The 11075-nt window shown below is 43.3% G+C and overlaps 1 protein-coding gene across 1 annotated transcript; it reads right to left on the bottom strand.

The window, feature by feature from the left end:
* Window positions 1-3314: 3314 nt before the first annotated feature.
* LOC147892436 (uncharacterized) lies at window positions 3315-3787 on the bottom strand. Its single transcript, XM_087387383.1, has 2 exons — window positions 3517-3787; window positions 3315-3418 (listed from the first exon to the last, which is right to left on the bottom strand). Exons 1-2 carry the CDS (start codon window positions 3785-3787, stop codon window positions 3315-3317), a joined length of 375 nt encoding a protein of 124 aa, XP_087243509.1.
* Window positions 3788-11075: the final 7288 nt, after the last annotated feature.

An 11075-nucleotide genomic window follows, 5' to 3' on the forward strand; every position in this document is an offset into this window, starting at 1 on the left:
TGCGCCCAGTTCCAGTCTTTGAAAATGAATTTGTATCATTACTCCCACATCCATATTGTGGACCGAAGAAGAGAGAGTTTATGCCACAAGTAGATATAGAGGTCGATTGTTTTGTTGTGGTTCGGCCATCGGATGATGAATATGAGAATGTGAAGTTTTGGGTTGCAAAAGTAGTTGATGTGCAAAGAGATGACCAAGGGAGAGCTACAACATTTACAGCGGTATGGTATGAGCCAAAGGGCAGGAAGGAGAATATGGATAACAACACATTATATACTAATTGTATATACTAATTGTATAATGAAGGAGTGGGTCCCAAATGATGAAGCGGTCTCTCAAGTTTCGACGGAGACAATCATAGTGTCTTGGCATTCAAGGGCAAAGAAATCAAAGAAGCACATGGGATATGAGGTAGAAGGAAAAATAAAAATACCATAGCAAACTATTTTGCATATACACGAATTTTTAAGGATGCTCGCCATGGAGGAAGTAGAAGGAGACAGCGCAAATGAAGAATGTCCATGATTAAAGCTTTGTATTGAAGTCCATTGAAGGATTTTATTTGGGTACTAGGCAAGGAGCCAATCCAAGACAATTATAATCAGAGTCATCACCTCGTATGTCAAATGAGAGTCAAAATATGCATTGGATGTCACCCAAGGGTCAAGGCTTGCCAAGACAATAGGGAGTTAATGCAGATGGCACCTGGCAAGGGACTATCACATTGAGCAATAAGACAATGGGGAGTCAATGCACCCAAGGGGCAAGGCTTGGCAAGATAACTTGTGGGAGTTGATGCAGATGGCACCTGTATTTTGCACTGGATGTCACCCAAGGGTCAAGGCTTGGCAAGACAACAGGGAGTTAATGCAGATGGCACCTGGCAAGGGACTATCGCATTGAGCAATAAGACAATGGGGAGTCAATGCACCCAAGGGGCAAGGCTTGGCAAGACAAGCCTAGGTCAAATTATGCAGATGGCAACTGGCAAGGGACTGTCGTGACATTGAGCAATAAGACAATGGGGTGTCAAATTATGCAGATGGCACGAATTGAGGCTCTTTAAGAGCAACAATTTAAATTGTAAACATATGTTCAATCTATATCATTTTGGATACAAAGACTCTAGCTAAGAGCAACATCTCTCAATGTAATCATATACATAAAGCTATAATTGCAATTATCCCTCTTTGGATCAATACAAAACTTTGGTCTTATGGCATCATGTCTTCTTTCTATTTATTAAAAGTTTTGTTAAATTTTGTGCATATTGCCGAGTGACAATGTTATTTTCATGAAATATTTAAGTCTCCTTTCATGGATTTATAAATTTATCACGTCAACGAAAAACGTCAAGGAAAAATATTAAAAATAATTAAATTAACAAATAACTTAGATATAGCTAGAATTTCTAATATAGGATTATTTCAAATTCTTGCATGTTGGTGCAAAAGTATAGATTGAAAAAACAATATTTTTATGTGAATATGACAGTGCCACAAAGTGAACTTTTGATTTGGGAAGAAACTTTTTAGAAAGTAAAATTTTGATTTGGAAAGGATATTTTCATAAAGTAAAGTTTTCATTTGGGAAGGATTTTTGGGCTTCGTCCAAAAACAACACAAAAAGTCCAAAATTAATGAAATAGGTGTTTTAATGTAGTTGATGTTGATTAGTGTTGTGCACCACATTGGGGCTTACGTTAGGTTGGCTTCTCTTAGGTTAAGTTAAGGTAGGTTTGGTTAGTGTAGCTACCTTTCCCCTCTCCCATGTCCCCCTCGCTTTCCTTCGCAACACAACATTAGGGCTTACGTTAGGTTTGGTCAACTTTAGTTTACGCTAGGTTTGGTTAGTGTAGCTGATGTTGATTAGTATTGACCAATATACATGATGTTGATTAGTATTGACCAATATGTATATATGTGCCTTAAGAAAGATCCACCTCATCAATGAGAATTTATGTGCATTTTTTTACATTTAATGAGCATTGCCTTTTTCTAGGCACCTTAACGAAGCTCAACGTAATCAATGTGAATTTTTGATTTAATGAGAATTGTGTTTTTGGCATTCTCGTTATAGATTTTAGAAAAGTAGCGACATAAATTCCGAAGTCACAAGACACATTTTTGTATCTGCCCTTATGGGGTAAGGTCTTATTAAAAATTTATTGTTCTAAGAAGTGAAATTCAAAATTTTAGTTTGTGATGGTACTAAATTATTATGATTCACACTTACTGTTTCTCTCAAGGGGTTTATCTCAGAAATTTTAGTGTACCATGTCCATTCGAAAGGAAGGATATTTTAATTCACATTTTGGAAAAAATTTAACATGATTATAATAGCAAGAGGGATTTTTTAATTTAAATTTTTTATAAAATCTATTAGTTCACAAGTAAAGAGGGTTAGTTTTATCGGGGGCAAGGTCTAGTTGAGAGGGTTTTTGGCCTATAGGTAGTCTTAGTGAAGGTTTCATGAAGCTTTGGAGATGGGCAAAATTCCAAAAAATTTAAAGTTTTTATTGTGAATTGTTGATTGGTCCACTTGTGTTTTTTTTGTTTTTTATGATTGATTATCTCCACCTATTCTTCCCTCTCTCTCTCTTTCTATTTGAAGACAAGCCTACCCGCCCTCCCCCTCTCTCCCCCTCTTCTCTTGCATGCACATTGAAGTAGTCTCTCTCTCTCTCTCTCTCTCTCTCTCTCTCTCTCTCTCTTCCAAGCTACACTTTTGAGGCAGGCCTTTTGAATGCTTTATGAGCATTCATCTTGTTTAATACTTCTTGAACGCATTATTAGGGAAAAAGTCTAGGTGAGAGGATTTTTAAATCCCTCTTGAACGCATATAATACTTAGTAGTGCACTCCTTCAGCTATTTTTTGCCCTTGAAATACTCCATCTCTCTCTCTCTCTCTCCACCTTTCCTTTCACTTCATTCTCTCCTCTAGTCTTCATCCACTTTCCTACACATCTTCTCCAGTGCCACTCTTCTTTTTGGCTTTTTTGGATCTCGGGGGGTAGGTCTTAATTATGATTAATGTCATTCATCTTGTTTAATTTACAAGAATTTACAAATCACAAATCACATCTTCTTTTTGGCTTCTTTGGATGTCGGGGCGCAGGCCTTATGAACGATTTAATGTCATTCACCTTGGGATTACATCTACAAATTGAATAAGGATCACATAGCAAACACGAAAATGCAGCCCATCAGTCAAGTTACAAACATGTACAGGTGAATTGTACAGTAAGATGAGGCCCGGTCTTTGAACAGCATTCGACATTGCCATCGATACCAGCTCGGAAGACGTTGCGCAACTAGGCAACAGATTGTCGCAATTGTGCTGCCCGGCGTTCTCGGACACGTGCTTTTTTCTCTGATGAGACTGTGTGCGCCTGAGCCACGGCCTGCTCTCTCCTTTCTAGCAATCAGAGGAGAAAATATCATCACAACCATCGGATAGCTAGCCTCACAATTATGCACTCCCCGGAAAGAAAGAAATTTGCTAGCTTAACTTACTTGTCGCGGCAGCTTTAGTCTCGCGTGCTGCCTCCTTCGCTGCCACTCTCCGAACCGGGTGGATCGGATGCCTGACCTTAACCATCGTGGCACGCATAGAAGCACGCATGTAGGTCAGTTTCTCAGCAAGTTTTGCACGGGCAACGGCCATCCGCTCGCCCGAATTAGCGCGGAAGTCAGCGAATCTGACGGCCGGGCTGGTGAGCTTGTTCTTTACGACAGCGGCCGTTGGGCCTCTCGGCGCTCCGGTGGTGGTAGCATGTTTGGCCATGGGACTGATAGCACGCCGACGGCGCTAAGCAGAAACAAAATGCTTTGAGCAACGAGATACCTGTAGATTGGAAGCAACAAAAAATTGGTGTGAGTCCCATGAAAACGTCAGGAAGAGTAGGCATTGTGCAAGAAGAAATGAATTGAAGCCGAAGGAGGAAACGAGGAAAGCTATAAACCGGAAGGAAGATTTGTGGAAAGAAAGCTGGACGTAGAGGCAGTGAAAGGAACCGCAGATACAAGCAGAACCGTCGAGGATGCATATTTAAAAGAGCTGCAACGTGTCACACTCCCTACAATTTCATTGACACGTGCCTTCCTCCACCTCATCTTCCGCCACGTCTCTCATGACTCATCACCTTTCCGGAAAGATGTATATTTAAGGTACTCACAGTCCACAACAAAAATAGGGCCGCCCAACGAGTTTTATTAATTAATTAGTGGAAGTTGGGGGGGTGAAGTGGTATAGGGGTAGTGGCCATTTTAGGTTATTTGGGTGATAGTGGCTTAATCAGGGAGAGTATGGTAGAAGCCAAGACGATCTAGACACGTGGCCATGCGCCTCCCCCCCCTAACCCCCTATTGGATTCATTAATAAAGGTTCGATGATTAACAAATACACCCACATCACGATGTAGTCTTTTAGAGGGAGGGTGGCGGGAGGGGAGATGGAGGTCATCGAGCGGCTTGAGCAAGGAGGATTCATGGTGTGAAGAAAGGTGTGTCTTGTGGTTGCAGTATCTCGCGGGTTGCAAGTATCGAATTGTGTACGCTTATGGTCGATCGTTGCATGCATGTTTCAAGTGGTGAAGAGGGGGCCATGGATGATTATAGGAGGTTCGAAAGTGCTAGAGGTTGGTGTAATGATTGGCATAGGTGGAGAAGACGTTGATACAAACTTGTTAAAAGCCACACGCAAATTTTTGGAGACATGTTGCGGCGCTAGTATTTGTTTGGTGGAGAGACAAGGATCACTCTATCATTTGCATCTCTAGATGGTATGCAGAGTGGTTGCAAAGAGCATCCAATCGGTGAACAAGGCAAAATTTCATAAATGCACCAGGTGGGATAAGAAGAGGCCTACATGTGGAGTGATCATGACTCATCATGAGCAAAGGCTCAAGGCAGAAAAGCATGCATATGTTTCATGGTATGTTGGGATATTGTTTGAAGGATATGGCGTATGTTGGTTACCACATGGCAGCCCAAGGAAGCACCGGGTGCGAGGGTCCCAATCCCTGTCCCATAGTCATGCACGCCTCTCCCACATCGAGCAAAAAGAGCCGGCTAGGATGTGAGAGAGGGGTTATCTTCTTCATTATATCCCAAGTACCACAGGTGAATCCCATGCTTATAGGATAGTCTTGTACACGTGTCCATTGCGCATCAAGGGCCTCCTTGCCCCCCCTTTTAATTTCCATACTACCAAGGTACCGTGAGGGGGTTAGGACCACACCAAGGACCTTTATAGGCCAATATTGCTAACACCCCCCCATGGGCCTAACCCACGAATCAAATCAAATCAAGAACTGCTCGTCATCCAACAAATGTTGTCCACCCACACCGAACAGCCAATCATGAGGTCACCCACAAAGAGCCCTCCAATCAAGTGCAGCTCCCAATGACGCAGGTCATCAATTCCATGCACCAGCCTCCATGGGAAATCATTTAAAAATTGAAGTGACACTTTGGATAGGGAAGTTATGCATAGATTGAAGCCATGCATTGGTCATGATGGTTAACGCATAAAGGTCTTTGAGGTTCTATTAATAGGCTAAGTGACAAGATTCTAACATCTACAAAGCTGCTAAGTGACTTTTTTTTAAAAGAGTTTTGAATCGGTATTCTTGATCAAGCCCTAGGCATGAAGTTCAACCATTATTTAGATTTCTCCAAGATAATCCACAAAAACTAGGTAGTGGTGGAGACACTATTTGGAGCACGATTGAAGAATTCAAAAGTGTTGCTCCAACAAGAGTTGTTTAGTCTTGAAATAAATCTAGGTGTCACTTTAGGTGAGCACTTGAATCACATGTTTTGAAATTGTTGCTCCAGCAGAAGTTTAGTCTTGAAATAAATCTAGGTGTGCAGTTGAATCACATGTTGTTAATCCTTTGTCAGCTCATGAATTTCGGGGTTCGAGTTGAGGATGATGATTTAAAAGTTGTTCCGCTCATCAGTCTACCTCTTGCATATGATCATATGGTCAAGATATTGTATATCAATGCCATCATGAGTTTTATAGAAATGGTGGCCACTTTGCTTGACGAGGAGTGTGGCCAAACTCCATATGCAATTGAACAAGGGGTCTTTGCTGCTGAAAACAAGGGGTCATTGCTACTGAGAACAAGAAGAAGAAACATTCAAAGAAAGACTGGAAGCAACTCCAGTGTGACTGCTGAAAGAAGTCGGGCCATATGAAGGAGTATTGTTAAAAATTAACAAAGACATAGCTTTAAAAGAAAAGGTGCCGAAAGAAATGGTTGATGTCATGGAAAACTTCTCTAGAATGTCTATCTCCATTACGAGCATGTCTGACAATGATGGATGGGTCTTTTGACTATTCACATATGATATGCAAAATAATAGGTCTTCTCTTGTTTTGAAAATGTCAAATCTATTATGTTTTGCATTTCATTTAGCTCACTTTTTGGAACCATTAGCACTCCATCTTTCATTGATAGCAAGCATACGTTGCCATTATTTGGTCAATTCTTCTTTTTTGTTTGAAAGAAGGTGACCTAGTCACAACTTTCGATTTGTTGTAGTAAAATGTTGTGGCTTTCCAATTTTTGTAGTAGAAATGTAACGGATTTCATGGCTTGGACATTTTTTGGTTCATTGTTTTACGAGAGCATTGTGTTTTGTGTCTCTAATTTTGGCAAACCTTGTTTGATATAGCGTGCTAGTAAGTCTTTGCTCCGTTCATCTTGAGGGGGGTGTAGGAGAATGCAATCCTCACGTGGCTTCAATGACATGTATTTGTGCATAGTCTATAAACTCCTTCCTTCATGTGATTCCAGCCCCTCTTCATAGCGTGATGCATGGCGCCAAATTCTCCTAGATTCTCTTGGTTTGATAGCCATGAATCACTGCACTCTTCACCAATAAATAAGGCTCAAGGCTGCACTATGCATCAGAGGCATATTGAATTCTCTAGTTGGTTGTGGTGCTTGTTTCTTGCATGGTATCATGTAAACATTTGGTGTTCCTCCACAACAACTACGTAGAGATCAGGAGGATCATTTATGCTAGTTTCAGTTGTGCATGTAGTGATGTCTAGTTAATAGTTGCATGAATAATACTGTGAAAATTTGGTTTCCTACCTTCTTGGTTTCTCCTCATAACGAAGTATTGTTAGCCTTGTGACGCATTTGTGATTTTATAGGTAAGGCATGGAAATATAGTAAATGTTGGAATCATTGTAGGCTTTGTAGTCGGTCCTTGTTTTGTTGATACTTGGCATCAAAGTTTACACTTCATGCTTTGACAAAACACCAGGGTATTATAAATTGATTATGATGGAGGAAGATGAGATGGAGGCACTCATTTGTGGGGTGGTTGCCCATGCATAACCCACACCATATATTGTCTCTCCTAGGGAGGTGAGGATGTTGTGGGCCTTCTCTCTCCATTCCTCCCTCAAGTTTTTGGGCCACTCGGCTTAAGAGATCGGCAATTGGAGTTGCCTCCTTGGCTCACGTGTATTAATGGTCTTGCCTCTTTGAGACACATTGGATGTAGCCACAGACACCTTCTCTAGTTGAGCCTTATCCTTCATATTATCATCCAAGAGTACAGCCATCTTGCTACACAACGTGGGTTTCAGAGCTGTGAGGCTCATAGCAGGAATTCAAATGTTTAATCATTGTACTATACTCCCGCAATGTCTCATGTTCCTTTTGCTTGACCTCATACAGCTAGTTGACGGGGTTCCATCTGCTAGGACCCATGGGGGCAAACCCTAAGATAAAGGCTTTTCTCTACATCTCCCAGTTGATTTTCTCTTCTGCACATAGAGCCCTATACCATTGGTCTACCTTGCCATCTAGGCTTAGCTCAAAGGCATTAACCTTATCCAAGCTACCTATGTCCCTGAAGGTCTGGCAAATCTGCTTGAACCTTTTGACATGGGACATTGAGTCCCCCTTTCCCAAGAATTTGGTAATGAGCTTGGAGATGGTGACTGGATGGCTCCTTGAAGCATTAGTGTCCCTTCCCACAAAAGTTGGTAGTGTGTCCACAAGCCTTCCTAATGCTTGCACTAAGATCCTCATGGCTTCATCTATAAGCACAGTCAATGGCATGGTAGGAGGACTTAGTGGTGGAGCCGGCATGTTGCCAAAATTGAGTGATCCATGGAGTGTATTGTAAAAATTGATGGGTCAGGTAGACACCACATTAGACATCCTAGGGCCTTTAGGGCCTGGAGCATGCATGAGCAGTGGACCTGGCCATACTAGCCTCATCGGCATAGGCCTTGGCATAGATATTGTTGTCTTTGTGCCAACATGGACTTAGGTAGTACAGAATGTGTGTGTAGAGTAGCAGCAAAGCTTTGCTTGTACTTGCATAAGGCTAGGAATAATCTCTCTTAGGAATCCTTAACATGCAAGTTCTACTTGCAACTCCTACATGCAACTCCTACATACATGTTCTACATGCGAGTTCTACCTTCATAGGGGGATGTTAGAATATGAAGTCAAAGTGAGCGTATTTGTGTGTCCTAGGTCCCTAGGAAGTATTTTATAGTCTAGTGAGTCCTAGACAATGCCACGTGTCATATGGAAGATTATCCCATATGCATTGTGACTTTCTAAGTTCTACATGTAGAGAGAATGTCTTACAATTCCTACATGCAGAGAGAGAAGCTCTCCAACTTGTATAAATACCCCATAATGGAATGAATCCCACACTCTTTGGGGCATTTTGTTGAGTTCTACTTTGGTATTCCAAGCAATTGTCTCAAGTGTCCATGCTTCCTTGCACTCCACGTCCAAAAGCATGTCCTAACCTTGTAACTCCTCCTCCCCTCTCCTCCAACCTTGCAACCCATCCTCTCCCTCTCCTCCTCCCCCCTCCTCCTCCCTCCTCCTCTTCCCTGCTCCTCTTGCCTCCTCCTCCCTTCTCCTCCTCCTCCCTCCTCCCTCCTCCTTCGGCCCTTGCTAACTAAAGGGCTTAAGCCCTTGGCTACAAGGGCAGCCACAGCACCTACCTACGCGATGGCGTAGCCTGCAAAGGTGCATCGCCTCGCCACACCCGCACCTCGCCTCTCCTCCTCCGCCCACGCAGTGCCTCCCCCCTCCTCTTACTCCGCCCCACGCCTATCTCCTCCCTCCCCTCCATCTCCTCCCTCCCCCCTCCATCTCCTCCACCCCCCACTCCCTTGCATCCCCACCCTCGGCTCCCCTCCCGATGGCCACCGCCTGACCCCCCCCCTCGTTTTTTGGGGGGGGGATCCTAACTTAACCTTAAACTAACCATATTTAGGTTAGTCCTAACCTAGGTTAGGTTAGATTTAACTTAGATTAGTGGGTTAGATTAGGTTAGGTTAGTAGTATTCTAGGTTAGTCTAACTATAGTTAGTAAGGTTAGTTAGTAAAGTAGTTAGGTTAGTTAGGATAACTGAACAGACCTAGTTAGAGTAACTAACTTGACTAGCAGTTAGTTAAACTAACTTAGGGTTGGTTCTCTTCTAGCTAAGGTCTTCTTTAAGTCTAGGTTCCCTTCACACCCAAAGCTTAAGACCCCCCCAAGGGCCACATTTCACCCCAATTTAACCCTCCATATCTTGCCCCATTTGAGACCCAAACTAGACCCTGTTTGAACCACGATTTCACACACAGAAACACCACGCTATAGGACATTTTTCTAGCCCATTGCACACCATTTTGGCATCCCTAGCACTCGTTAATTTGTGCCCCCTGGTGGGCCTATTTTTGCACTAATTTGCTTATATATTTTTGTCGTGACCACTGATTGACAATCCGTCTACACCGGCACATTTCCCTTCACACGTGGGACAATCCTAGGAACATTATTAACATGATGGTCCCTACAACACTAACACATCTCTAACCCTCATAACACAACTACATCAACACTCGCACTTGCGGCAGAGACACCCGTTGCACCTCTCGCCAAATCTACATGCAGCTACACTCTGGTCAATGCCCTCGACACCAACATTCACCAAATCTGCTTACACCTCCACTGAGGCCAACGTCTCCGACAATCCTCTACCCTGATTTCCCCCCAAAAATTTAAGAAATCCCTTTGACTCCTCCACAACACAACATGGCCGAGCACCATCACGATGATGGGGATATTGACCTTGATGCGGAGGTGTTAACCCTGTGGCAACAAGGGCTAGAAGTGCAGTCTAAGACAACAACTATGAGAGCATTGTGTGTGTAGACTAGAGGCAAAGCTCCGCTTATAATATCTTGAGCCTGAAAGATGGTATGATAAATCTGAAAGGATGAGGATAGCCAAAATCGTCTCTAGAAAAGATCCAATCATACTTGCAAAATTAGGATCTGGAGAGAGAAATACTAAATCTAGAGAGAGAAATACTAAATCTAGAGAGAGAAATACTAAAAGCCTACACTTTCTGAGGTCCCCCCCCACTTTGTGTAGAGACCAAAAAGGTCCCACCCAAAAGTGGAGGGACTCCTATCCAAAAGGTCTCCTATAAAAGAGGTCCCACCATGGAGGTACCTACGGATTGTGTAGAGACCAACATGTATAAATCTCTCTCAATGGAATGAAACTCCCACTCTTTGGGGTTCAATGTTCAAGCTCACTATTGTGTTCATGCGATTGATCTCCATTGTGTCCATGCTCTCTTACACTATCGTGTTCTAGCATGCCCTTACCCTTGCACTCTCTACCCTTGTACTCCCTCCTCTTCCTCCTTCCTCCTCCCTCCTCCTTCCTCCTCCTCCTTCCTCCTTCTCCACCTCCCTCCTCCTTCCTCCTCCTCCTCCTCCCTCCTCCTCCTCCCTCCTCCTTTCTCCTCTTCCTCCCTCCTCCTCCTCCTCCTCCTCCTCCTCCTCCTCCTCCTCTTCCTCTTCCTCCTCTCCTCCTCCTCCTTCCTCCTCCTCCTTCCTCCTCCTCCCTCCTCCTTCCTCCTCCTTCCTCCTCCTTCCTTGTCCCTCCTCCTCCACTCTTACCCCTCAAATCCATGAAGGAGACTAGCTCTCCACTCCTCAACCTTGGACTCCCAATTAGCTCTCTCAACCCTGTCCCCCTTTCAAACCCCAAAATCCCCTTCTAAACCCTTGAAC

Source organism: Dipteris shenzhenensis, chromosome 16, assembly GCF_047967505.1.
Source record: "Dipteris shenzhenensis isolate YYH24624 ecotype China chromosome 16, Dip_SZ_1.0, whole genome shotgun sequence".
NCBI classification, from domain to species: domain Eukaryota; kingdom Viridiplantae; phylum Streptophyta; class Polypodiopsida; order Gleicheniales; family Dipteridaceae; genus Dipteris; species Dipteris shenzhenensis.